We start from the raw sequence: 27738 nt of genomic DNA, 5'->3' as shown, positions 1-27738 counted from the left end.
AATTCAATTTGTGGACTACACCTCTGGGCAAAACGAACAGATTATAACCTTTATAAGTTCTGATTCGAGAACATTGAAATCCTCACCATATCACCATAGTCCATTAGATCCTTTCCTTTTTTATTGTCTATTAATAGAAAATACCCAACCATCTAGTGCCTTGTAGTTTTATGATCTGGGAAGGAGTGGATTTAACCATTATACTAGTTTTTTTTAAGTTTAAAAAGTCGTTTCTCATGCAGAGAAATCGTATGCCTTAATAAACTTGATGAACTAAGATTTGCATGATTACACCTTAAGGTTGAAACACATTTCATTTCATCATTTCCCAGAAGGGGCACTGAATTCACCCATTTCCTGTTTTTAATCTCAGAATGTTCTGTATTTCCTCCATATATCTGCTTTCCTGGCAGCAGGACCCTGGAAGCAATTGACAGCAAACTCTTTGACCTCAGATGTCTGCACTCGGCACGTAGTTGCCATCAGATCTACAAGATCTCTGCACGGAAAAGGAGGCGTGAGGCAAATTCGCTGTCCCTACTGTGCGCAGAATCGTTCAGCCAGCTGGTCCGTGAGCCCCTGTAAGGCTGGGCCTGATGCCAGGTCTCGTACCGGGTCTGACCTCATAGTCACAGTTCTCATCCACAGGCCACCTCATCCAACATCTCAGTCATGTAGCATTTGCGGGGCAGGGAGCATTTCTTCACAACTAAGTGTTCTAAATTACTCAAGCCTACTCCATTTTACGTTCATTGTGTTTTAACCCTTCTGGATAAGGAATCTTTGCTAGAACCTGCTAGACCCCCCAAGATCCTTTTAAGAATATCTTGAATAGGCTCTCACCTTTTCTTCTTAAGTCCTTCTCACTGTTGTAAACACTTAGACCCAGCACGTTGGAGAGAGCATTGCACGCACACGCTTGGCGAACTGTGAGCCCTGCCAGTAGGGAGGTTTGTATCATCAGGGCGTTCGCTTGCTCATCCATTTATTCATTCCTTCAGCAGACATTTCTCACACCTGCAACGTAACGTACAGATGACAACTGTGCAGTCTTCTTGTGGCCAGAAAACTTACCTGCACGTGTCCAACCCTTAGGTCCTGAACGTGGCTTCGGAAATAGTCATTGTGGTGTGTATGGAACTTATCACTCACTGTTGCCTAAATGACCCTGGCCTTGAATTCTCTCCTCTGTTTGGATAATATTTGCAGTCTCTTCCTTGACTTTCTAATTTGCAACTTTTAATCTGCTGAGTGTTAAGAAAGAACTACTTAATCGTTTCCACAGCTGCCCACGACGTGGAAGACAGATGCCCCCGCCGAGCGTGCAGGGACTCACCCATGAGTAAACAAGTGAATTTTGGCTGAAAGGTTTCCTACTTCTCTTTTATTGGTTGTCTCAGAGGTCAGTTTTACTTTTTTTCTCCTTCCGGACCTGTTGCTGTAGCTGTAGATCGTTGTCGTTGTAGATGGCCTCGTGGCTTCTGAGTAAGGGAAATGGCATGGGCATGAGATCAGTAGGTGATGCTCTTGAGTTCCTCAAGTTTATATTTCTAAGTTTTTCAATCTCTTTGATCTTTATTCAGATCCTTCCAATTTAAGTTTTCGTTGTGCTTCTTTCTGTCGCTTGAACCGGCAGCCTCCAAATCAAAATGAAAGGCTCATAGTGGGCAAATGAAAGGCTTTATCTAGTGGGCAAGTAGATCTCCTTATTTCTTTATTAGAAATGTTATTTTACTTGGCTCTCAACCATGACATACCTTGGAATAACTGGCAAGCTGAATAGGAATATTTTGTCTTTGCAGGGGTAAAACTTTCTCTGAATTCCACGGGTGGTGTGTATCTTTCCATCTTACATACCGTTAGACTTTTTAAATACTTGGTTTTCTGAAAATAAAATAAAATTGCTTCTCAGCAAGGTTATGGCTTCCCGAATCTCCCTTCCTGGCTTCGATGGCAGAATCTCACCATAGAAGTCAAGCTGGAGAGCCGGGGTCTGGAGGGGCTGCAGGACTGGTTGGCGGCCATGCTTCCCCATGGGACATGCCGGGGGCCACCCTCTTCCCCACCGTCCCACGGAAGTTGCAGCTCCACTTCTCCCAGACTTCCAGGGCACTTGACAGAGAGAGGAACCTGCTTTTCTGTACCCTCAGCCGTGCCGGCCACAGCTCTGGCCAGAACGTGCCGTCTTAGCCTTCAGACCCTTGACCACCACCGCCCCCCCCCCGGGGTGGGTGGGGCTCCTCATGTCGGCCACCACCCACCCACCGTGCATAAGTCTGCTGCTCTTTCCTTTTCCCTTGGCCTGTGAACCCTGTGAAGCCTGCAGGGTTTTGCACTGATGCTTATGAGGGAGAAAAGAAGTTTGCCGTTCTCCCTCCCATCCCCCTCCAGCCACAATGCTGGGGACTCTCTGATGTCACCAGATGCAGTGACTTACCGTCGAAGCCAGTCCTCTGGTGGGGACATGGGGTCTCCCTGGCCCCAGAGGCTTTGGAAGCCTCATTGCCAAGGACCCAGGGGCTGCATCTCTGCTCTACGAGATCCGCTAGTGAGTCTCTCAATCTGCTGCATTTATTGAAAAGTGTCCACAAGGCTTTAGCCTGTTTCTCCTGGGACCTCTGTTACAAGGAGGGAGGCCCGTTCACACCAGGGACCCAGCCCGTCCCAGAGCCAGGGTGCAGGAAGTATATTAAAACTCTGAATGACAAAGGGTCCAGGGAAGGCGGAATTCCCTCCGGAGCATCTGCAGCGGATGGCGCTGGTTGGCGGGTTCTACCCGCGTTTATCTGTAACTCAGGACTTAAAACCCCAGGGCTAGGGGCTTCCCTAGTGGCGCAGTGGTTGAGAGTCCACCGCCGATGCAGGGTACACGGGTTCGTGCCCCGGTCTGGGAAGATCCCACATGCCACGGAGCGGCTGAGCCCGTGAGCCATGGCCGCTGAGCCTGTGCGTCCGGAGCCTATGCTCCGCAACGGGAGAGGCCACAACAGTGAGAGGCCCGTGTATCACACACACACACACACACACACACACAAAAACAAAAAAAAACAAAACCCAGGGCTGCCTTCTGTGCAGATTAGCTTCTTCATTTTTTTTTTTATGTTGGGGGTAGGAGTTTATTAATTAATTTATTTATTTTTGCTGTGTTGGGTCTTCATTTCTGTGCAAGGGCTTTCTCTAGTTGTGGCAAGCGGGGGCCACTCTTCATCGCGGTGCGCGGGCCTCTCACCATCGCGGCCTCTCTTGCTGTGAAGCACAGGCTCCGGACGCGCAGGCTCAGTAGTTATGGCTCACGGGCCCGGTTGCTCCGCGGCATGTGGGATCCTCCGAGACCAGGGCTCGAACCCATGTCCCCTGCATCGGCAGGCGGATTCTCAACCACTGCGCCACCAGGGAAGCCCCCAGATGGGCTTCTTCTTGATCAACAACCCCCCACTTGGAAGAGCTCAGTGGTTCTCCCAGCCTGGGTTCCCTCCAGGGCAGCTGGACGTTGAGTGCTGTGAGCAGACAGTTAATTTCATTTAAAAGATGAGCCTGTGGGAGGGGGAGCAGAGAAAGGCACTGGGCGGAAAGCAGAAGGGAAAACCAGTGCGCAGGTGAGCACCGTCTCTCCAGGGCGCTCTGAGCGCCAGGCTGCGTGCAGGAGGGGCATGCGTGGCCCCCTTCCCCCACTGGCCGAGGGCTGCCCCACGGAGGGTGAGCTTCCACTTTCTGAGATGAGAAACCAACTTACCAAAACCCAAGGGAGAAAAAGGACTCAGACAGTTAGGGGTCACGGGCCTTTGGTGACCCTCTTGCATTGCCGCCCTTTGTCCCAAAATCGGAAGGAACAACGCAAAAAGTAAAACAGGTAAATGGTGCCCTTGGTGACAGGCTGTGGCCCCGGGGGTGGGTGTGGCATCCTCGGTGGTGCAGAGAGTTGGCGCCACAGGTCTTCAGCATGAGCTGGTTGAGGAAACTGAAGTTTGCCCAGGAAGGAAAACGTGCAGTCTCGGTTTGACGTGGACGCTTGGACCACGTCAGGATCAAAGCATCACGTGAGGGGTAGGAAGGATGGGTGATGCACCGTCATCTAGAACGTTCACCCAGGAGGCCCGGAGGTGGAGTCCTGGGGTCTTGGGTGGAGATGGAGACAAGGGCCTTGACCCAGGGCAGCCCTCTCCGGGGCCGCTGCACCCCAGGTGGCGTGCACAGGGGTGAGGTGACACCCACAGGCTGAAGGTTGGCCACCGTCTCCTCGGGACACGGCCTCTCTCGGTTTATATTCGTGTGATTCAGCATGTGAGCCTGTGAAGAATAACCGGAAAGGACCACTCCTGGGAAGGGGCTCCTGAAATGTAGTCTCAAGAGCTAATCAGTAGTTTTCTATAAGAACAATAGTAGTTCTTGGAAAATAAGGAAGGGGGAAGATAGTGCATTCATTTAAAAACCCGCGGCCCCCGGGAGGGAACTTTCCATCTGAATTCAGAGACCTCAAAGGCAGGTTGGTGGGCCCCCGCCCCTCAGGCACACGCCATGGAAATGCTAGATAAGGCGTGTTTCTGAGCGCCCTCCAGGCTCCTCCGGTGGGAATGCCTAACATAGAGAACCGCTGCTGGTTATCTCCACGCGCAGAAAACGCCACAAACGAGTTAATTCACGGTTTCTTTCTCATTTTTCCCTTGATTCCATGCTTTACTCTCGTGGCCTGTTCTCATTTTTAAAAACGGTATTTGGACATCCCAAAGAGGAGCTACCTGCATATACTTATGCTTTCTGTACCTTTAGTCCATCGTTTTGGTCTCGGCTCTCACGTTGTGTGTTTGATGACACAAGGCAATGTTACCATATTTTTAACTCTGGCTTTTTAAATACAAGAGAAAAATAACAGATTGGCCTCAGAGAATTATTGGGAATTTCTGGATCTAGTATGGTTTAGTGCAGACGTGCAGGTGACCCTTGCACCATATCCCCCAGCCCACTGGACCACAGGGCAGACGTGTCCCTCTCCCTCCCGGGCTAAGAACTAGGAGATCATCCTCTTGTAGAAGTTTGACTGAGATGCAAGACAGGGCGTGTGAGTGTCAGTGTCTGTCTGGGGGTGTGTATGTATGTATGTGTGACTGTGTGTATGTTTGTGTGTATATGAGTTTCTGGGTATGTGGGTGTGTATGTGTGTCTCTGTGTACATGAGGATGTGTGTGTTTGAGTATATGTGTGTCTGTGTGCGGATGGGGGTGTGTATGGGGGTATGTCTGTGTATGTGTGTGTGTGTATGGGGGTGTGTATGTGAGTGTGTGTCTGTGTGTGTCTGTGTAGGTGTGTATGTGTCTGTGTGTATGGGGGTGTATCTGTATGTGTCTGAGAGTGTGTGCATATGTGTGTCTCTGGGTATGTGTGTTTGTGAGTCTGTGTATCTGTGTGTGTATGTGAGAGTGTGTGTATATGTGTGTATCTGGGTATGTGAGTGTGTGTGTGACTGTGTGTGCATGGATGTGTGTGCCTGTCTGTAGGCATGTGAGTGTGTATGTATGTAGGGCCGTCTGTGTGTGACAGTGTGAATGTGTGTGCATGGACGTGTGTGCCTGTCTGTAGGCATGTGAGTGTGTGTGTGTAGGGCCGTCTGTGTGTGACAGTGTGAATGTGTGTGCATGGATGTGTGTGCCTGTCCGTAGGCGTGTGAGTGTGTGCGTATGTAGGGCCGTCTGTGTGTGACAGTGTGAATGCGTGTGCATGGATGTGTGTGCCTGTCCGTAGGCGTGTGTGTGTGTATGTAGGGCTGTCTGTGTGTGACAGTGTGAATGTGTGTGCATGGATGTGTGTGCCTGTCCGTAGGCGTGTGAGTGTGTGCGTATGTAGGGCCGTCTGTGTGTGACAGTGTGAATGCGTGTGCATGGATGTGTGCACACACACTCTGCTCAGCCGCCCCCAATGCAATTCCTGCGCTGCTTCCCTTTCTGTCACTTCTCCATAATTCTCTGCATTTCGGTTGGGCTGCTGTCCCGGGCTTCCTCTTTCCCCGCATCCCTGTATTTCATTACTCGCCCTTGTTCCTCTTCTAGGGCTTGTACAACACAGCCAGGAGGATGTGGAAACGCAGTTACAATATGACACACGGGCCGCCGTGTCACAATCACGCTCCTGGGCCTGTCTCCTGGAGGCTTCGGGATGAGGCGGGAGGAGGGAGGCACGGAGAGGGGAGAAGACAGAATGCAGAAGCGCTGGCGACGCCGGCGTGCTCCTCCTCTAAAGCCTGGAGTTTCCCGCTAGCGAGGCTGCGGAGGCCTGCGGCTGCCATTTCTGCTTAGGGAGCCTGGGGCGCCCAGGAGCCCCTTCGCGAGTCAAAGCCTGCTTGCCCCGTGCCCCCGCGGGCTCCCAGCTTCCCTGTGTGACTGTCTCTCTGTCTGTCTGTGGGCCGTTAGTCTCCTCCACGTGCCCTCTGCACTGCAGCCCCTCCATCCCGACGCCTAACCCAGGCCCCCCAGCGCGGCCCCCTGAGCCGGGACCTCGATGCTCCCTGTGGCCTGGGGGGCCTCATCCCAGCTTCCAGGAGCCTCCAGAACCCAGCCCTCCACCACTGCACCCCGTCGTCTGGAGGACCTCCGCCACCCATGTGGCTGCCCTGTGTGTCCACTGGGCATGCCTTTTTCCCGCCTCTCATTCTAAACATGATCCTTCTGGGAGACCAGGCCCCGTATCTCTCTGCTGGTTCCAAGCAGGGGGACTCCCCGGTGCTGGGCCCCCTGAAGTGGGGGGCCTCTCTCCCCCTGCCCCTCTGAGACTTCGCCTTCCTGCCGTCCGAGACCCTACTGCCCTCCCTTGGGGCTTCGCACCGCACTCTGCAATGCTAGGTGCCCAGGCGCGCTCAGGGCCTTCCTCATAAACTCCTTCATTGCCGGCCCCGGGGGTCTTCAGAGGCCAGAGCTGCCCTGGTGGGCCCAGAGGAAGACGGTGAATTGTTTCCCGAGCGATAACCCCCTGATCTCAGGCACCAGGGTTCAGTCTGCTTTCCCGTCAGACGGGCGTGGACTCATCAGGTGAGCTGCAGGGAGCAGACAACCCTGGGGGTTGCGGGGAGAACTGGGTCCCAGTCCCCACCGGCAGCCCTGGGCAGGGCAGGCGGGCTGTCTGAGCCTATTTCTCCATTTGTAAAGTGGGGTCGTGGTTTCCTCATGGGGCAGCTTCAAAAAGGAAAGAAACGGGTGCCCAGAAAGCGCTTTGCACAGTAGCTGGTAGCACACCCAGACGGGGGGGACGGGTTCAGGCCGGGCAGCCCTGCCCTAGATGCAGACGGGGGGGACGGGTTCAGGCCGGGCAGCCCTGCCCTGGATGCAGACGGGGGGGACGGGTTCAGGCCGGGCAGCCCTGCCCTGGATGCAGACGGGGGGGACGGGTTCAGGCCGGGCAGCCCTGCCCTGGATGCAGACGGGGGGGACGGGTTCAGGCCGGGCAGCCCTGCCCTGGATGCAGACGGGGGGGACGGGTTCAGGCCGGGCAGCCCTGCCCTGGATGCAGACAGGGGGGACGGGTTCAGGCCGGGCAGCCCTGCCCTGGATGCAGACGGGGGGGACGGGTTCGGCCGGGCAGCCCTGCCCTGGATGCAGACGGGGGGGACGGGTTCAGGCCGGGCAGCCCCGCCCTGGATGGCTCATGCTTGGTACAGCTTGGATGTTGAACGGGAAGAACACGTGACCTAAACTGGTCCTTTTCACACATTTCTCAGTAAATGGTTTTGAATCACAGAGCTGGTGGGGGCAGGGGCCGGGGGGCGGGGGGCGGGGGAAACGGAGGAGGAACCTTCCTCATTTCAAAGAAATGTTGCCCGAGGGAAGGACAGGACTTTTTGAGAGACCGTAGTCCTAAGAAACGGCTGAAACCTACTGGGAAGAGTGGGATGTTTCAGGTTCTTGCCGAGAGATGTGAAATGTTGGCTGAAGTGCTGGGATGCGGGGCCGCTGATTAATGAGTGAGTCCCTTCACAGGGTGTGGGGTGTCTGTGCCCTGTGACTGCTGGGCCCTCGCCCTCCAAAGGTCTGCACCCCCGAGCCAGCCTTGTGTGCCGTTGTCACATCTGAGGGGACCCAGCCTGAGGCCGGGTGACGCTCTGGGTCCCGGAGCTTCTCGAAGGTGGAGGGAACACAGCAGGACTTCCTTCCCCAAATCCATCTCCAGCGCCCTCCCTGGATCATATCCCAGAGCTTTACCGGGAGGGTGGATATACTGACATGGCATTTGTTAGGCACGTAGAGAGTGAGGGGGTGAGAGAGGAGAGAGGAAGAGCGGGAAAGCTTCAGAGTTCTGTAAGAGAAGGACTATAAAATGCAGAGTATTCAGACTTCTTTCATCCGGGTTCGCAGTAAGTCCACACTAGACACTGAAGAGCTTGTGGCGGCCGCACCTCTGGCCCATGTCCCCTCCTGTGTGAGTTTACTGTCAAGGTGGAGGGTTCCTCACCCGGGAACCTCTCCAGGATGGTTCCCGGCTAAGAAATGGAGGGAGCAGGGACCTCACCATGACTTCTGGGTACGGTGGAGATGCCTCTGACCACGGGGCTTGGTGGAAGTGGGACGGAGCGGGGCCCGTCTGTGCCCTGGGGACACTGTCCTTCAAGTGTGAGAGTCAGCATGACAGCCTGGCTGTCTGCCTTTGAGGCTGTTTCTCTGAGCTGCCTTTGTAAATACATGGGCAGGAAGAGCGGTCTTTGCCACTGACGCGCACACACACGTGCATAGACACGCACGTGCACACACGTACACACACGTGTGAGCCCGGTGCACAGGCCAGGGACGCCCACCCCACCGCGTGTCAGTCCCGGCCACTTGCCCAGCCTCGGCCCTGTCCCCCTGCAGATGCCCAGGTGCTCGCGGACCCGAGGTGCCTCCTACTTTCTGCCCTTCCCTCTTCCATCCTGGCCCCTCGCCTGGCCTCACCTCACCCCCAGCTGCTGCCCGACAGCATGCTTTTGGGCGGAGAACAGGAAGAGATGGGAAAGGCAGGGTGAGGGCTTGTCTCCGCCCTGGGCCGTAGGGCACAGGCATCCTGAGCAGCGTCTCCTTACAGATCAGCGCCCTTGAAGACAGGGCGCGTTGCTGCTCCCCCGGGCTCAGGACAGCGCGGCGGTGGGCAGAGCTGTCCTTCCAGACCCACCTCCCCCTGCTGAGTCACCTCTTGCTTGGAATTCTGGCAGGGACCCCCCTGAGCTTCTGGAAGGGAGGGACGGCAGGGGACCCGCCCTCCGTGTGTCCCGGGGGAGATTACTTTATCTGCGGCCTCCCCGAAGCATGGCCTGGGCTCCTGGGATCTGTGGGGCTTGACACCGTGCCAACTGCGAGGATGGGAGGGAATGGCCTGGAGTGTCTGCAGAGCCGGAGGGGGCCCTCCCTTCACCCCTCTGCCGGCAGAGCAGCCCGTCCTGTACCTCCTCAGTGTGGCAGAGGTGCACACAGTAACCGTGCTTCAGGGGCCAGGCACATGTAACCGTCGAAACACCGCCTTCAGCTTTCACCGCTTCATTTCGCGCTGGCAGTGACATTCAGCCCGTTGCTTCAGTAAGAATGTGCCCCGGGAAAACCACAACTGAAACACGCACAGTGTTTACAGTCACATCAGCTAGAGCACCTGCGGGTACACCCAGCACACGCCCCAACGGCCGAGAGCTGTCCATCCCCATCCCTCCTGTCCGTGTGGCCAGGGGTCCAGTCACCCATCGCCTGGTCTCTTCCCCTCCTCACGGGGCCTTGACACTGAAAGGAGGCCCCATGCACCTGCGCTGGCCCCGCCCATTGGCACCGTCCACATGCCTGCGAGCGGTGTGAGCAAACTCTCCCTCCCTTACCATTTCGGCCTGTCTGATCCAGTATAAATTCCCCTCACCGAAACAAGATTTTGAATGGAAAAGAAAAACAAAATAAAATTCAAGGTTTCACCTACATCCAGGCCCTCACACTCTTTCAACCTCCCCAGGTCCGTGGTGAGAATTTTATGGCTTCTCATTGCCTCTCCAGCCATCTGAATTTCCTTCAGCCCTTATTTATTGCCTGAAAATGTCCCTTTCCTTCTCTCATTTTAAAGCTTGAGCTAAGCTCTCTCACTCTGTTTTTATTATGTTTCCACGTTCTCCTTTTCATGGTTTTCTTTAGATTATAGGCATTGGAGGCGAATTTTAGAAATTTCATCTTGGTATTTCTGTATACTTGCTATCTTTGAATAGGCAAATACTATTTTTACCAATCAAAAGGTATTTTTTCTTTAAAAAAAAAAAAAGAAAAAGAAAGAAGGACACAACATTCTGAGAATATTCCTAAATCTATTCTTTAACCTGTTGAATTGTTTCACCATAAATTGCAGTAAACTCCATCCAAGAGGGTGAGTAGGGGGCGATTCCAAAGGACACCAAAGCAATGACTTCCAAGACAGTCCATAAACAGAATCATCATTTTTGAACCTGTTTGCTCAGTTGTGCTCTTCAGAAGAAGAGTCTTTGCTTATCCACGTTTCCCTTTCTAAATTATAGGTTTAGCGATCAGAGCTCTTCCAAGCTATTTAGTTCACTGTGAACACTTAAAATTGTACTAATGAAATATAAACAGAAATAGGGCTGGTCCCCAGCTGGTCTCCTCCATGGAGAGAATCAGAAGTTGCTTTGTCCCCGTCAGCTCATCAGGCTGTTGCTTAGTTCCGTGTGTCGTCTGCTCTGGACGGCAGACCCAACAGTGGTCGTGGGAAGGGACGCCAAGTGGACTTTGACCATTTTGTCACTTTCCACTTGAAACAACCAAAACTGTCCCACGACCTGGCCGTCAGCTGGAAACCCTGTAAGTGTGAGTGAAGGCCTTATAAGGTCACCCCAGCCCCACTCCCAAGTGGAGGTGAGGACCTGCCAGGGTGTTTGGGGTGGGAGGGAAGCCTGCCAAGACTTGGGTTTCCAGGTGCCAAGGACATGGTCCCCGAGGGTGTCTGTCTTTCCTAGGCACCGTCATGGTCTTGCAAAGCACCAGCCCTGTTGTTCTCCCCGTGTATTAAAAACTTGGTCAGTGCTAGTCGGCTGTAGCCAATCCTTTCAGCCTGAAGTCTTTGTTGACGAGAAGATAGGTGTTATCATAGGTCCTGCTTATCTGCCCAGGGCTCTCCACTGAGAAGAGGGCCAGCTGAAGAGCAGGGCCTTATAAGCGTTACAGTGCATCTGCACGTGGACCCGACAGAATAGACACGATGATTCCCGTTCTGTGGGTGAGGAAGCTGGGGCTCAGGGCAGCTGGTGCCTGACCGGGTCCGCATCACCTGGGGGGACAAAGCCAAGTGTCCAGCCCTGCAGCCCCTGCACCCCGCTCTCCGACAGCGCCCCTCCTTCCCAGAAGCTGACACAGCTCCAGGTTCGGGGACATCTGGGGCGTGATGTGACACAGGCAGGAGTAGCCAGAGGACAGAAAGGCTGGGCCCACGTGCTCGGTTCTCTAAACTGAAGTCAAGTCCAGCACTTTCCCCGAGGCTCACTCGACCTAAGTGCACCCACTTCCTTGGGAGCGACACTCAGACCAAAGAAGTACAGTGCCTTCTGCCTCAGACTTTGCAGTTCCTCTTGGAATGAAATTCTGAAAACGTCCAGGTCGGATGGTTGTCTCCAAAAATAAGGAGTTTGTTGATTCAGTGACCCTGTGATGAGCCCCTCATGTTCTAGGTCTTGTGCAGGAGGAGAGGAAATGAGAGAAGGGAGCAAAGTCCCCGTAGCCTTTGATCTGATCACGGAATTGGGCTCCAGACACACCAGCTTCCAGAACTGGGCGCGAATCCCAAGGGCTCTGGAGTGGAGATGGTGCAGGCTGTCGTACCGAGAGAGAGGGTGGGTTCTGACCGGTTGTCAAAAGGGTGGGAGAGCAGAGGGGCCCCTCGGGGGGCGGAGAGGCATTGCTAGCTGAGCAGGTCGGGGGGACGAGACTTGAGGCCTGTGGCCCTGACATCTGCACAGGACACAAATCTGCTTGGACGAGGAGGACGTCTCCATACCGGCTGCAAGGCGTTGACAAATGAGTGCAGCCGGTGGTTTGGTTTTTCTTGCATTTTTCCTGCAGGTTCACCCGTTTGGTTGTCTGAATAGCATTACCATTTGGGAGGGTCATGGTCATTGCTGACCAGTCCTAGAGGATTTGGCCCAGGACTTGGGGGTATTGTCTCATCACAACAGTGCAGACCAGTGGAAACTCTGGACATAGGTGCCCTGATAAAGGCAGCCTGTGGGTGAGGATCTCAGGGCGATGGGCAGGGTGGATTGGAAGTGGAGCCTGAAAGCGGGGTCCCCAGGGTGAAGGTCATCCCCTTCCCTGTGCCGGGCAGTGGGCAGGAAGCCCTGGAAGGATGTGGGGCAGGGGTTGGGGGGGGACCATCCTGAGGGGCAAGGCAGCGGCTTCACGCGTGTGCTGGCTGCGATGTGACTGGAAAAGAGTCAGAGAGACAGAACTCAGAGAGAAATTGGCCGTGGAAGGCCAGGGGTGGGAGTGAGGCCACGCGGCCAGATGAGAGGGCCACTGGCACATGGGACGGGGTGGAGAGCTGGGTCTGAAGAAAGACCTTGAGTCTGGATTAGCGACGGAGCCCAGGAGAGCCCTGCAGCCGGGGCGCTGGCATGTCGCTGCTTCCTGTGTCCATGCAGGACACAGGGCTGAACAGACGCCGGGGCCCAGGCTACAGGAAGGATCTGGAGCGAGAAGCAGGGTGTAGCAACAGGAGCCGCTCGGGAGTGGCTCCGCTTACGTGTGAGGCCTCAGCCAGTGCTCGTGGGCTTGGTGTGCGGGCTCCGACTAGCTTCCTCTTCTGTCAGTCTGGAAGGACACCCCCTTCTTGGCGTGAGTGGTCAGGAAATGTCAGCATTCTCTTCCCCAGCAAGACACAGAGCCCCCTAACATAGAGGATGGTCCGAGGACAAATAGGCACCCCAGGAACGTCTGGGTGTGGCAGGATCGCAAGAGAATCTGGATCCGGTACCTATGCAGGATGTAACCAGCTCTCTAGCAGGAGCATGGCCTTGGGGTTTTGGCTCGGGGGGGGTCCCTGGTCCTCTCTTTTGCCCACTGGCCCACTCGGGGACCCTGTCGCTAGGGCAGTGACAGGATGAGGATGCCCTTCCCTGAAATGCTAGATCTGCAGATATCGCAAAGGTCACTGCAAACCATGCTTACACAAGTTAATAAGAGACTGATGATCCGGCTGTGACCGACAGGCTAATATGATTTAAAGAATATGTAAAAAAGTCACATGACTGCACATTTCTAAATTCTCCTACCTACGAATCTGAATGTGTTTACACTGAGATCGTCAGAGTCTTTTTTTGACTTGGAAGTGGGCAGACTTCCTCTCTCCCAGTTTGAAAATCCCAAGTATGTTTTCATCTCTCCTGGAGGCTCCAGCAGTGTGAGAAGTATATAATTATATTCTTTATAGTTTGCACAACTAAAGGCAAACTGAAGAGTGTGGTTTTGGGGGCTTTCACCTTTGTCCCAGAATGGTCATCAATTGGCAATCTGAATAGGGTTCAGAACCTGAGGCATTCCCAGCGTTTTATACAAAGATGTTCGTGACAATTTGGGGAATAAAAATTCCTAGCAAATGAGCTCAATTTGCTCTTGGTTACAAGAATATACTTCATGAAATTTAGGAAACTTAACAAGGTTCATTAAATCTGTTTGTGTCTGCCCCTTTTTATGAAACAAGAGCCTGAAATGTGGGGTGAAATTTACTAGGGAAATGAAGACAAGGCTGAGAGTCAAGGAGGCATCACTTCTGCCCCCATGGTGAAGCTTCTGGGACCAGCCAGGATTGTGATCAGAGACACATCAGGTCTGCACCTGTAACACAGCCTCCCAGGTGCCTGGGGAGAAAGGTGGAGTGGCTGATTTTCACACTCATCAGGCACGTGGACACCATCAGAGTGCAGGGTACTCGGGTCAGCAGTCCAAAGAGAGCAAGAGACCCTGACCACCATGCCCACCATGCATTCTCACTGCCCGTGGGCAAGGGGGCTGGGTGGCCGTGCAGAGAGCAGCAGGGGGAGGGGGGCACACTTTCCAGACCACTCACTGGTCATCATTTTGTTGTGTGGGCAATTCCTTTTTTTTTAGTAAAGATATTTATTCTTTATTTTATAATTTTTAAGTGAAGTACAGTTGATTTACAATATTGTATTTGTTTCAGGTGTACCGCATAGAGATTCTGTATTTTTTACAGATTAGACTCCATTAAAAGTTATGACAGGGCTTCCCTGGTGGCGCAGTGGTTGAGAGTCCACCTGCCGATGCAGGGGACAGGGGTTCGTGCCCTTGTCTAGGAAGATCCCACATGCCGCGGAGCTGCTGGGCCCGTGAGCCATGGCCGCTGAGCCTGCGCGTCCGGAGCCTGTGCTCCGCAACGGGAGAGGCCACAACAGTGAGAGGCCCACGTACTGCCAAAAAAAAAAAAAAAGTTATGACAAAATAATGGCTATAATTCCCCGTGCTACACAATATATCCTTGTTGCTCATCTATTTTTTTATTTTTATTTTCACATTGGAGTAGAGGTCGTTTACAATGTTGTGATAGTTTCAGGTGTGCAGCAAAGTGAATCAGCTCTACAGATACATACACATCTATTCTTTTTCAGATTCTTTCCCCACACGGGTCATTACAGAGGATAAGCAGAGTTCCCTGTGCTCTACAGTAGGTCCTTGTTGGTTACCTGTTGCTTACACAGTGGTGTGTGTCTGCTAACCGTGCAGGGGATTCCGTAGGTAAATGCGCTGTAGCTCTCACGCGGGGTGAGTGTGCGTGCAGGTGCGGTAACGTTCTCGCGGTCCAGTGCCTCTCCAACATCGTAAAGGAGAGAGCACAGCTCCCAGAGGCCCTTCCAGCAGGGAGAGTGTGTGTCTGGAGTACTGACTCTATGTGTCAATTACATATGGTCTCAGATTCACCTGTTTCCCTGCTAACCGCCAAGACGATAAACTCCAGAGCTTCCTGGAAGACCCAGCCTCCTCCCTGTGACCTAATGATAGTTTCTGCCTTGGAGGGCCTCGTGAGGACTAAAGGCAGCTTGTGGAAAGAGCTTGTAAGTCCCTGGTGTTTACAGAGCTCCTGGTGAATGCCTTCCCCGAGGCACTGGACCGACCAGAGTAAAATGGGATGAGATGGGACGAGACGGGACGGGGCAGGATAGGGTGAGTTTTCACGGTTCCCTGCTGTGCATCATTTCCCCACAGGGCGTGAGAGCTCTCCTTTTCCTGAACTCAGAAGTAGGTAACTGCAGGAACGTGTATGGTACCCGAGCAAGGGTGAATTCTTATCAGTTCAGCTTTCCTCGGGAAAAGCACAACAACTTTATAGCTACAGCTGTTTTGTTTTTTAAACTTTTTGTAATTTGAAGGGAATCAAATCTTTAGGACAACAGCTTTCAAATTCATTTGAATTATACTAAGCAAAGAATTGACGCTCTTGAAAAATGATTAACATTCAGTGTCCGACGATGTGCTGTAATATTATTTATATTCAAAGGTAAAGCATTCCGACAGAATTCCATACTTCAAGGCTTACGCTCTGATCACCCAGGTTCTGTGCAAGTGTACATCTTCTCCTGGCGAGGCAGCTTTTAGATGAATGCTGTTCATCATCACGCATGGCCTGTACTGAAGGGGTACCAGGCAGTTCACTTTCAAATCAAGTCACCCTCAGGCCCCCTGTCAGCAACCTCAGCCGTATCTCAGGGAATTGGGGCAGTGACATCATTTAATCAGAGAACTTCATGTTATGTGACATTCCTGATTTAAAAAGGTAATGCTTACCTTTCAAAACATCTTGACCTTTTCTCCCTTATCTGAGATGGTAGCACCCCCATGACACAGAGCGACCGAGGTACCAAAAGTCAATACAAAGGGTTAGAACTCAGTGAAGACGATAGAATTGCAAAGGTCGCTGTGAAATCAGCATCCTGTGTTTGACTGTCTGCAGACCGTGGAGCACAGGTGCACCCAGGTGGACCACCTGATGACAGCTCTGCTGGGTGGGACACAGGTGGTGACTGTTAGATTCGGATGCCAAGGAACAAAAGGAATAGAGGAAGACTAAGGGTTTGCTAGGAAATCATTAAGGTAGCGACTTCAAGGAGTAGCTTTGGAAGTGTCTACCAAACTGTTTCCCCATTATCCCAGTATTTTACTAAATTTTTCATGAGGAAAAAAAAGGGAGGGTCTGTGGTCAGATAAGTTTGGAAAACACTGGTCTAAGCAAACTTCAGTAGGTCTGTTTCCTGCAGGAAACTCTGCTAATTCAGTAGTTCAGCAACACGTTTAATTTAGCAGCTACTCGGTATGCATAACTCAGACAGTTACTGGGGGTCACTTCAGCAGAGAAAACTGTGTGTGTGTGTGTGTGTGTGTGTGTGTGTGTGAGAGAGAGAGAGAGAGAGAGAGAGAGAGAGAGAGAGAGAGAGAGAGAGATGTGCTGTATCTATTAAGTTTCAAGATACAGGCACACACTGAAAAGCTATGACCTACAAAACCGAACAAACTTGGCGATTTGAGGTGGTGATAGTATTCATGAGAGCAGCTGATAAGGAATACCCACAGAAATTGGTAGATCGTTTTGAGGTAGAAAACACGAATTTTTCCCCACTCAGTGTGTTGCATGAACATTTTCTAATTTTCTGGGAACACTTTCTAAGAAAAAGCTGAAGGAAGAACATTTGCAATGCAGTCAGCCCATTAAGAGTCACACTGCTTTTGTGAAGATAAGCGCTTTCCCAGGAGACACTTGGCTGTGATGCTGAGATCTTGGACCTGTTTATACCAACTCCCCTGAAGGGTTTCTCAGCAGAGAAAGTTCTAGAATGTTCTAGGTTGCAGCCCCTCAAATGTTCAACACACCAGACATTGCTCTGCAGTGCCTGTGTGTTATAGTGCCATGAGATCAGACCTCTGGGAAGTGGGGTCGTCTTTCTGTGTAAGCACCGTGTTATGGTTTCAGCCCTCTGTCTGAGGGCTAACAGTACCAGATTAGTAACTAAATAATGGTTTTGAGTAATATTACTTTCCTTTTAAAAAACAATGCTTTCTTTTAAACTCTTACTCTGTCTCTCAGATGGTGTTACAGCCCAGCTTTCTTTTTGCCTTCTCTATTGCAGTTGCTTATGGGGTTGACGGCTTTAGGGATTTTCATGCAATAATTCCCAATTCTTTCTCTCGTAAGTATACACTTTGCTTCTAGAAAATGATAACGTGTATTCATTTCATACTCAGTTCCCATAGTGTAAATGTTGTGAATGCATCTTTTTTCATCACCTTCCTTAAGATAAATTAAATATCAATCACGCTGTTTATTAAACATCTGTCATGGAGAACATCTCTTACACACTGAGGTATGTATGCCTGGTTTTAGACTGTTGGATATACTATGGAGCATGCCTTTTGTGGTGGCCATGCAGTAATAGTAAGGGTAGAAGTAACAATAGTATTGACAGAATTGTTACCCTACTAACGCTGTTAAACAGCCTTGTTACGAACGTTACGAGTATCTCCTCTTTGTTGAGTATGACGATAAAGGCCAGACTTTCTGTCACCGTTAAATAACCCAACACACTTTCAAGATACTTTTTACAGTTTTGTAGGACGGAGAAGGATACATACTGTCCTTCTGTTGCTCTGAAGTATTAATTTCAGAACCGAGAGGAGAAAAATCGCGGGGCTTTGAAGCCGTTAGTCCGTGGTCCTTGCTTCCTGAGCAGCACACTGAGTGCTTTTGCGTGCGGGACGCTCCTGATCTGAGCTGTCAGACCAAACACAGATGTTAATTTCATTTTTCTTTTTTATGAATTGAGAGATAAGTGTGTTTGGGCAACACCCCTGAGGGAGTATGTTAAGGACAGGCAAGTGCTTTTTAAAAATGTCCAGAGAGCTGAATATTCAAAGTGGTACAAGTTGGTTGCCCCCTTAGGACTTAAGTCTTCAGAGCCTGTATTAATAAATTATCTAATATTAAAGCAACATCAGAAGACAGGCCATGCTTGTTAATACTGTAACACTTATTAACACAGGCTGTAGTCTAAAAGGTGTCAGTAGCTGTTAAAGATAGGTTTCTGACATCCCGGCTATCAAAAACTCTTTGGTGCCTAAAGGGTTTAGCAGTATCAACCTAAGGATATCTCTTTTCTCATAACCTACATCGACTGCTTTTCCAGTATAGAGAACGGACTTGAGGACGCGGGGAGGGGGGAGGGTAAGCTGGGACGAAGTGAGAGAGTGGCATGGACATATAGACACCACCAAACGTAAAATAGATAGCTAGTGGGAAGCAGCCCATAGCACAGGGAGATCAGCTCGGTGCTCTGTGACCACCTAGGGGGTGGGATAGGGAGGGTGGGAGGGAGACGCAAGAGAGAAGAGATATGGGGACGTATGTATATGTACAGCTGATTCACTTTGTTATACCGCAGAAACTAACACAACACTGTAAAGCAATTATACTCCTATAAAGATGTTAAAAAAAAGTTATAGAGATCTTTCTCTTACTAATGTTCCTTTGAATTAACTTTAACAGCTTGAAATTTATTTCTGTGAGATCGATATGCATATATATATAAACGTGTATATGTGCGTATATAATGTGTGCTGCTATGATTATATAAAAGGTTACACTAGGACAGATAACTAATTTCGAGATGAGCAATCACATTGTTGAAATATTAAAAAGTCAAAAGCACTTAAGAGTAAGATAATGCATTCTCAGATGTGTTTTCATTAAATCTGAGGAAGGTTTAGGCTCGAGCATATTGTAATATTGGAGCAGATCCTTTGGTGAAGACTTCAGTATGTAAAAAATTGCTACCTCTACAATACTTGGAGATACTGTAAGATAGATGATACATGTTTCGATACACTTCCTGTCTATATATTTATACAATTGGGTTCACAAGGTATTAGTATCTCTTTCTCTCCTCCTTCCCCACCCCCTCCCACGTACCCAAGTTGTAACTAAATGGCTGTTGACCTTGAAGTCTCCACCCAAACAGCAACCCAACTGTTCTGGGCCAACATCACCACCTAGTGGTCATAGTGGAAAATTGTCCTCCTCACTCATCTCTTTTTTTCCTTCTTGAAAATTAAAAACATAAACTGTTCGACCCCCTGTACCTCAGTTTGTGTCCCTTGTTACCTGAGGAAAATGTAAATATGCTTGTAACTCATTCTTTTTTCCATAATCTTCCTCTTTTGTCTCTCCCTGATTTCATTCCATTTAAAACCTAAAACATAAAATAAGGATAAACGTATTCCTAACCATGCATCTTTGCAAGGGAAAAAAAACCACCTGCATTTTAAATGATATAAGTTATAATAAATGGTTTCGGTGACCTTAAAAATGCTTGAAAGTTTTCATAAATCCTTTAGAGGCAGTGCAAAAACTTCTACACATTTTCTCTGCATCTAAAATGTTCGTTTAATTACCCTCATTCAAGATATCTCTTAAATATTTTTATTCCATTTGATTTTTACTAGTCGTCAGTGGCAGGAATACTTCTGTCTCCTGTTTCTTCATTTAAAATATTGAGCATTTTGAGCTTCCCTGGCTTAAACTCACAGTGACAGCTTGGGGATATCTTTTCAATGGAAAAATGCTGTCAGAGTACCATTTACCTCACCAGGAAATATAAAGACACATTCGAAAGGAAGAAGAAGACAAAAGGGAAACAGAATCCCTTTGTGAGGCGGGGCTGCCAGTGTGCATTATTCCTGTGCATTAAAATGATTTGATCATTCATGAGGCCGTACGATGCTTGGCAGGAGACTAAGGCCCCGATGACCCCGAGTTCCCTGGATTCTCTCATTGCTAAACTTGTCTAAGTGCTAAGGTTCAGGGGTCCAGGGTCAGCCGGATCTGCCCTGTTACTAAACACATAGAAGGCCTCTGAAATATATAACAACGAAACTTTCATTTTCCCGAATTTTCAATTGCATCGGGGAAGGAAAGTGGCTTTTGCCTCAGGATTTGAAGGCATCCGCTCTTCATGCAGCCACATTTATTAAATAATGACATTGGGATCCCGTCCATGAGCTCCTGGGCGTCAGTGGAAAGGCTGCAAGGCTAGGCCTGAGCCAGAGTGTTCTGGGGTCAAGAAACACAGAAGTCTCCATTTCATGTTCTAGACTTAATCCCTTCCATTCAGCACCTTACTGAGTTTGACATTTTCCTAAGTGGTGGGAGGATGGAGTCAGAAATATTTGTAAGTATAATCCCTGTATTCAAGGAGAGTCTAACATTTCACAGAAGCAATACTGCAGCTGAGCAGTTTGGGGTCCAAGGAAATGGAGCCAAAGAAGTGGTTTAGGAATCCCGAGGAGGGGAGGGACATAGAGACAGCCTCCGTGGGGTGGACCCCCGTCCACTAAATGCAGGCTAGGGAGGACGGACCATTTCCTGGAATTGATGACGGGCGGGTCTGAAGAAAGAAAACGACGGGGCTGGTCCTGTGGCGTTCTCAAGAGACGATGCAGGAACCCTGCTTGTCCCTTTGGGTGGGCTTCGGGCTGCTTGCATGTGAACCTGCAGGAGATGGACAGCTTGAATACGCTCCCAGCACCTGTTTCCAGTCTCCTCCTTCACTGGTGGAGCAAAGGCTGGTGCCGCTGACTCTCGGCGGGTGGAGTTCAGAATCACGGGCCCACCAGCACTCAGACCCCCGAGGGCCTTCCCGCACCAGCGCCCGCCCCTTTGGCGCCTTGCCTGGGAGCCTGGCAGCGAGAGCCCCGGCTATTGCCCTCTGCCCTCGGGCTGCTCCGAGGCCTCCCAGGGCGAGTGCCCCCCGTGGAGGGACCTCCGATCCCCACTTTGCCGCTCTTTCTGCTTCCCCTCGTTCAGGAGCTCAGGGTGGGTGGCGGCATCTCTGATCTCAGCCGGAGGCTTGTGTCTCTGAGCCGAGCATGTCCAGGCCCCGCGATGTCCCCTAGGAATGGGCTTCAGTGTCCCCCGACTTCCTTCCTTCTGACCCTCTCCGGGCTGCACTCCCCCATGTAAAGGAGGCGTCCGGCCTGGCTGGCTCAGGGGACTCTAGATGTCAATAACAGAGGCCCCCAAGACCGCAGCCTCTGCTGTCCTTTGCTCAGGGCTCCTCACGAATCAAGCTCCTCATGACCTAAAAGCCCCGAAGCCATTTTCCCATTTCCCGAGGTGGCGAAGCCAAAACACCCCTGTCCGAGCTTGTGTTTCTAAAATGTGTGTTCTACCTTGAGTGATGGATGTCTGTTAGACTTTGACCTTTGAGATCAGGTCTGTGTTTGCCATGTTTTAAGACAGTTCCGTGGCCTGATTTCCATCATCTACAAAAATAAGACGCATGTCGCCTGTATTCGCCTCCCGATCAGACGAGAGGCCCCGTTTCACAGACGCAGGGGTGGGGGGGCATCTCTGCCCCTCTTCCGTGCAACCAGCACCCAGCCTGCATTTGTCCACGAAGAGATGGGAACCTTCCCCCAACACTGAGAGAAAATGCACTCGTGCTTGAACCTGCTGAGCCCTCGCTGACGTGTTGCCCTCTGGTTCTCACCTCCACTCCCAGCCCCCTCAGGCCCCCTTTCTCCCCTCTTACTTGCCACAGATCTTTCCTGTCACAGTTTGGCCTCAGATTCGCCCCCAGAGCTCTAGCACGCGTCCGGCTCTGCATCCCCGGCATCTGGCCTCCGGGACTCAGTGCCTCTACCCTTTGCTTACCTGGAGCGCTCGCTCTGTCCGGTTCCCATTATTTACGCTGCCTTGACCTTGCCACTGTGAGGCAGGGACCCCCAGTCTGGGGGTCTGCCTACCTTTTTTCCGAAAACCAGAACATCACAGGATACTGGATTTTCTTCTTCTAGTTTGGTCTCTTCTGGCACCAAACACATCTACCTAAAGTCGTACGAGGGGACCCACAGTGATCGGAGGGTAATTTAAAATAAGCTGTCTTCAGCCTCTGGTTTTCGGCTCTGTGAACAGGGTCCTCAGAGAAGCTGCCACATGGCAGCTGGCCCGCCTTCATGAACTGCTGTCGGATGAGTGACTGGCGTCAAGGCTTCTGGCTTGAGGGCGTCTGCGATATTTAAGGTGACATCCGTCCCTCAATTTTCACTCCCGCTGTCCTCATCCCGTTCACTCCTGACGCGCTTTACCTGCTCTGCCAGCAGGCTGCCCGCGGGACCGGGACGTGTGTCCTGATGGCAGAAACCTCAGGTCACCCGAAGCTCCCCTGTTGCTCACCAGGAAGGGCCCGCACTTCGTCATCGACACAAGCCACAGGGCCACCAGACGGTCACACAAACACCTGTCTTCTTAATGCAGAACAGGTGGGAGTTTGGGGCAAGTGTTAATAAGTCCTATACTGAGGTGTGTTTTGGAGAAAGCAAGAGTCGGTCCCATTGAGCTGGTTGCCTCTAAACTTACGACCTGGAGCTGAGTGCAGGAAGATGGGCAAAGGGAATTATGCCAACGCTTGTTCATCTGCCTGGTTCCCCTCCTCCGTCCACAGGGTCCTTGGCCTGCACCCTAGGTCCCACCTCCGGGCACTGGAGAACCTGCCACACCTACAGTCATTTGCCCCGCTGTGCTCTGAACTGGCCCCATCTCATTTTCAAAAGCCATGAGACAGATGATTAAAAATAACCCCGGTGAAGGAGTGCAGAGGGCTTTGAGCATTCCGGAGCAGAACCCAGTGGGCAGGGAGGCCCTAGTGAGTTAGCTTTGAGAACGTGATTCCAGAGGGCTCAGGGGTGAAGCTCCTGCACACGCTGGCACAGCTACCCTCCTTACCTGTCTCGTCTCCTGAGCTCGCCGTGTCGGAGGGCTTGGTTCCCTGTCTCCGGAGGCTGGGAGAGGTCAGCAGGAGGCTGCTGAGATGCAGGATGCTCCCAAGTCCCTGCTCTTCGGGATCTAGTAGGGGGGCTCACCTGGACACCCCCACTTACTGAGTCCTCGGGACAGTCTTCTGTGATGCCAGGATGTGATGGGAAGAGATATCCCCTCACTTCTGGGGTCTCCAAGTCCACAGTGGGGGTGTGGCCCGTGTCCCAGCTCATTCGTTCCATTTGCTTATTTGTCTGCAAGTCTTCTCTCCAAAGATCTGATGGGCAACCTGGGCAGTGTGGCGGTTAGGAGCGTGGGCCCTGGGGCCAGGCTGCCTGCAGTATCTCCCAGCTGTGTGACCTCAGGCAAGTTGCTCGACTTCTCTGTGCCTGGGCGTCTTCAACTGTAAAATAGGATAACAGCACCTCACTTATAGGGCCGTTGTGAGGGTTACCCATTACAGGGCAGTTAAAGTGCCTGGCACGCGGTCCGTGCCGTGAACATTCCTGGGGAGCCCCCTCAAGGGGACGGCTCTATGGGAACGTGCTTTCATTTGCCAGGCCAGTCACTGGCCTTAGTTCACTTTACATCTCTTTACCCACTAAATCTTCTCAAAGCCCCTGCTGGGCTAGTGTGGGTAGTTCCCGTTTTTACAGATGAAGATTGCCCAAGATCTCAGAGCTTATAAAGGGTGGAGCTGAGATTCCAAACCAGGACTTTTGATTTCAGAGTCTGGGCTCTGGGCTTCCAAATCACGAGAAATGTGTTGAGTCAAACAAACTTGGAGTGTTACTAGCACAGTTGTTCTCAGACTCGAGTGTACGTGGGAATCCCTTGGAGGCTCATGTGAAGAACGCCCAGGGCAGGGCCCACCCCCCAGACTTTCTAGTTCAGCGGGTTAGGGTGGACCCAAGAGTCTGCTCTTCCAACAAGTTCTCAGGAGATGCCAGTACTGCTGGTCCAGGGACCACACTTGGAGAACCACTGATTTACAGTGTTGATCAAAGATTTTGTAGCTGTAGTTACTGTCGATCTCATCGATTATTTTACTGGGCAGAATTTACCTACTTCCTCTTATTCATCTCTAGAGACTGTGATGAACGTGAGGCCTTTCAGTGTAACTGCAGTTTCTCCCGGTCATTACAATATTGGATTCAGCCATCCATCATCAGTTGGTGTTTCAGAAGAATGCAAACCAAAATGACTATTTTCTTTACCGGGAAAAATCCATGAATGACAGAAATAATGACTCTAAATGCAGAGTAGACAGTGGTTATTGTACTATTACCAGGAGCCCTTCACCCCCATGCACACACGAGTCTTACTTTCTGAAAAGCTAGTGCAGATCTGTTACGTTCACCATCATGCTGGTCAACCCTTCAGCAACTGGAAGAAACCTGAGAAATCGTGGCACTCCTTTAGGACGCAGGTTTTATTTTCATCATGGAATAAAAAGGGTTTAGAGTGATCACGTGCCAAAGAAACAAACAAACAGAACCCTTTCAGGAATCTTTGGTCAGAAATCTGAGCGTGCGTTTGCTGAGTTTTGTCTCCATGTTTATTCATACATGAATGAAGGAAAGGTAGTTTATGCTTTTCCTTATGCTTAAGGGGACTTTTTCAGGCTAGATAAGCGCTTCTTAGGGGGTTTTGCCAAACAAGGTCCCACACCGGGCGGGGGCGGGGGGCTACGTGATCAATACTCACCTTCTGGCGTGAGGGGTCTTCTGGCTCCCAGGGTGTTGGACTTGGCCTCAGGTCCCTCCAGAGGGGCCCAGGCTGTCACAGTGGACCCAGTGACCTTACCCTGCATAGAGGTCCCCCCACACACACCCAGTCTAAAGCGAGAATTTATAAATTCCATGCATTTCCTCCGTCTGCCCTTCGGACCTACAGAGAGGGCAGACGAGGGTCCCAAACCCGTGATGCTTGTTGCCATATATCACAGTCCCCTGTGGGCCAGTGGGTCCAGAGCCCGGGCCACTGTCCCCTGGTGTCAGCTGCCAGGAACCTGTGTTTAGAAGGTGTCGCTCCCTCCAGGTTGTCTGTGCTGCTGTGCTGTTCTGTTCTGTTTTTGCGATGACACTGAACGGCCCCCTGTGTTGTATTGTCTCTTTCAGCTGGTAATGTTAAAGTAGAGACTCAGAGTGATGAAGAGAATGGGCGTGCCTGTGAAGTGAATGGGGAAGAGTGTGCGGAGGACTTACGGATGCTCGATGCCTCCGGAGAGAAAATGAATGGCTCCCACGGTGTCCAAGGCAGCAGAGCTTTGTCAGGAGCTGGGGGCATTCGACTTCCTAACGGCAAACTAAAGTGTGATGTCTGTGGGATAATTTGCATCGGCCCCAATGTGCTCACGGTGCACAAAAGAAGCCACACTGGTAAGGCCTGGCGTGGTTCCTCCTTTGGCGGCCTGGAGGGGCCCACGGGGTGTTGCAGAGGACAAGGCCCTTCCCGGCTGAGTGTCCTGAGCGAGGCGTAGCCTCCCTATTCGGGAGCGATATTCAGAAAAGGACTTCGGAACATGCACCAATTCGATCCTATATATTAAAGCCGTAAACAAAAAGGAAAAGGTAACCGGCATGCAAGTTCTGACAAGGGCCTGAGAGCACATTCTCTAAATATTGGCGGTGGGGCTGTCAGGTGGTTCACCCTTCAAAAAACAAGACAAAGCAAGATAAGAGGAGATTGATACACTGAAATCTACTCCTCCAATTTTCCACTAAGAAACCCATGAGTCAAATGTGCATATTGGGGGTATCCAAACTGACAAGGCTTGATTTTTAGAAACATTCGTTGAATGATTGACTAGCAGCAAAATTTAGTCTTTCAGAAAGAGTTCTGTTTTCAGATGGCTTATCCTCCAGCAGGTGACACTCCCACCAAGATGCTTTGGTTGCCACTAGTTTCTATCTCAAATTGGTAAAGAATTTAATACCCAAACCCCTGTCCTAGTGGACGGGGCAGTGGAGGCTTTGGCAGTAGAGAACAGTATTCTGTGTCCAGAAATGAAGGGATGCAGACAATCTTGTGTCTGACGGCTGCACCCAGGCTCCTGACATGTTCTCACATTGAGGGCCGGAGGAATAGGGTTTCCGTTCTGCACCGTCCACATCCCCCAGGGTGCACGGTCCTGGTGGGTGACCAGTCACGGGTGTCCCCACCAGGACTGTCACCACAAGTGGCACTAGACAGTCTTCAAAATAAAATGTTAACAGGTAACATCTTACCTAAACTGCATGCATAAGGTGTCTTTTGAATTAAACAGAAACTTTACTCTTCTGCCTGAAAGGTGGAAACAACACAATAAATGTGCCAACTCCAGCGGTCACTGAAAGTTTGAACATAAAACATACCGTGAGCCGTTGCTGTCCCGGTGGGTGGCATCTTAGGTCATCATAAAGCCAGCGTCTGCCCCTGTTCTCCACAAGAGGAGAAAAACAAACCGATAAAAGCAGGCTGAAGAAGCAGGGTGGGTTTTGTCAGCTAGCTCAGGGAAGTAAGGAAGAGCATCACAGCCTCATGCGATTTTCCCCAGGGGCCAAACGCTTATCTGATTATCAAAACTGAAGCAGGAACTCAGAAAATTCATGGAGCAAAACAGCTGGGTTGTCAGGAAATGCGGACCTTTGTGGAGTTGTCATTTTTGTATTTGAATCAGGCAGTTCCCAAAATAATTTCTGTTTGTCATACAACTGGAAAACCGTAAAGTATGTTTATTTTCAGTCAACATTCGTTTTCGGTAAAAACTTAACTTCTACAGTTTAGCAGACTTTGCTTTTCCTAATGTGCCTCTTAATCCTCCAATTATCCGGTGGAATGTCCACGCCACATCCAGCCCCAAGGGAAGCTCACAGGAGAGTAGACAGGCTCCCCGCTTTGTAATGAGGTGGAAATTAATGTGAAGGTAGGTTACGTGATGATAGACCCTTCACAGGATACACCGGGACCCATAGCAATTCATTCCTGATGGAGAAATAGACCTCGCACATGAATTACTTTCCTGCTAATTCATGTAAAACCTGACTATACAGTGAAAGTTCAATAAATATTTGATAACTGAATGAAATGCTGGCATCCTAAATGGCCAAAATATAATGACTGCCTGCCCTGATAAAAAGAATAATTGCATTTAATGAATGAACCCGCCAAGCATAGACATGCAGAGTAGACCGGCTGTTTGCTGCCCACTTCTGCCCACGAATAGTGGCCACGGGCCAAGTAGGTGCCAACACGCAGAGTCTTTCGCTTACAGAACAAGTTCATTCCAGAAAGAGGGACATAGAGACCATCAGTTTTATGGTTCCTGCTTTGACTTTTATTTAAAAAAAAAACAAAAACGAAACAAGGAACTCCTGATTTGTTTTCATAATGCTTTTCCACTTTGCATAAATATAGTCACAGGTCGATATAGAAGTAGTTTGGCCAAACTAGGTTTGAATAAATAGACATGCTAGAAGGTTTCCACTTTCCTGGAATCAGAGTGGAATGTATCAGAAAGACATGCTTTGCTAATCACCGACCCCATCCTGAATTCTCTAACACGTCAAGTCCCCATAAATCACTGGGGTGTCCTTTGAAAATGCAGACTCTGGTCCAGACCCAGAGGACACTGGGAGCATCTGTAGGGGGTGGGACATGCAGCTGCCAGTGGACCGGAAACAGTGCCATTTCAGGGGGCCCTTCGTCGGGGAGCCTGGGCTCTACCTAATGTCCCCCCAGAAGCCAGGACTTGCACCTGCCGTCACCGAGTCGGATGGGCGCACTGGGGTTTCCTTCTGGAGGACTGCAGCTGTCCGGGGCAATCTCCCACGTCACCGCCTCCGAGCGGGGCCAGGGCTGCCCTTGTGTGAGTCGTCCATTGATGACACCGTTTCACTTCCCCAGTTTTGCTGTTCAGTTTCATTTTTTTAAACTCAAGCGTCGTAGTAACACTTT

The 27738-nt window shown here is 50.8% G+C and overlaps 1 protein-coding gene across 10 annotated transcripts in view; it reads left to right on the top strand.

The window, feature by feature from the left end:
- The window catches only part of IKZF1 (IKAROS family zinc finger 1), a 90989-nt gene that overhangs the window by 42499 nt on the left and 20752 nt on the right, over positions 1 to 27738 (top strand). For 4 of the 10 annotated variants that reach the window (XM_033402258.2, XM_033402257.2, XM_033402263.2 and 1 more), the window contains exons 4-5: positions 17120 to 17179; positions 24921 to 25181. The exons of 4 other annotated variants lie outside the window; for them this stretch is intronic. In XM_033402258.2, the coding sequence (XP_033258149.1) occupies positions 17120 to 17179; positions 24921 to 25181 (321 nt within the window). The remainder of the gene's footprint in view (positions 1 to 17119; positions 17180 to 24920; positions 25182 to 27738) is intronic. 2 more of the 10 variants (XM_033402259.2, XM_004277949.4) reach the window with 1 other exon arrangement.

The sequence above is a fragment of the Orcinus orca genome, chromosome 9 (genome assembly GCF_937001465.1).
Source record: "Orcinus orca chromosome 9, mOrcOrc1.1, whole genome shotgun sequence".
NCBI classification, from domain to species: Eukaryota; Metazoa; Chordata; class Mammalia; order Artiodactyla; family Delphinidae; genus Orcinus; species Orcinus orca.
Note: the sequence above shows the minus strand (reverse complement) of the source record. Positions and strands in the feature narration are given on the sequence as shown.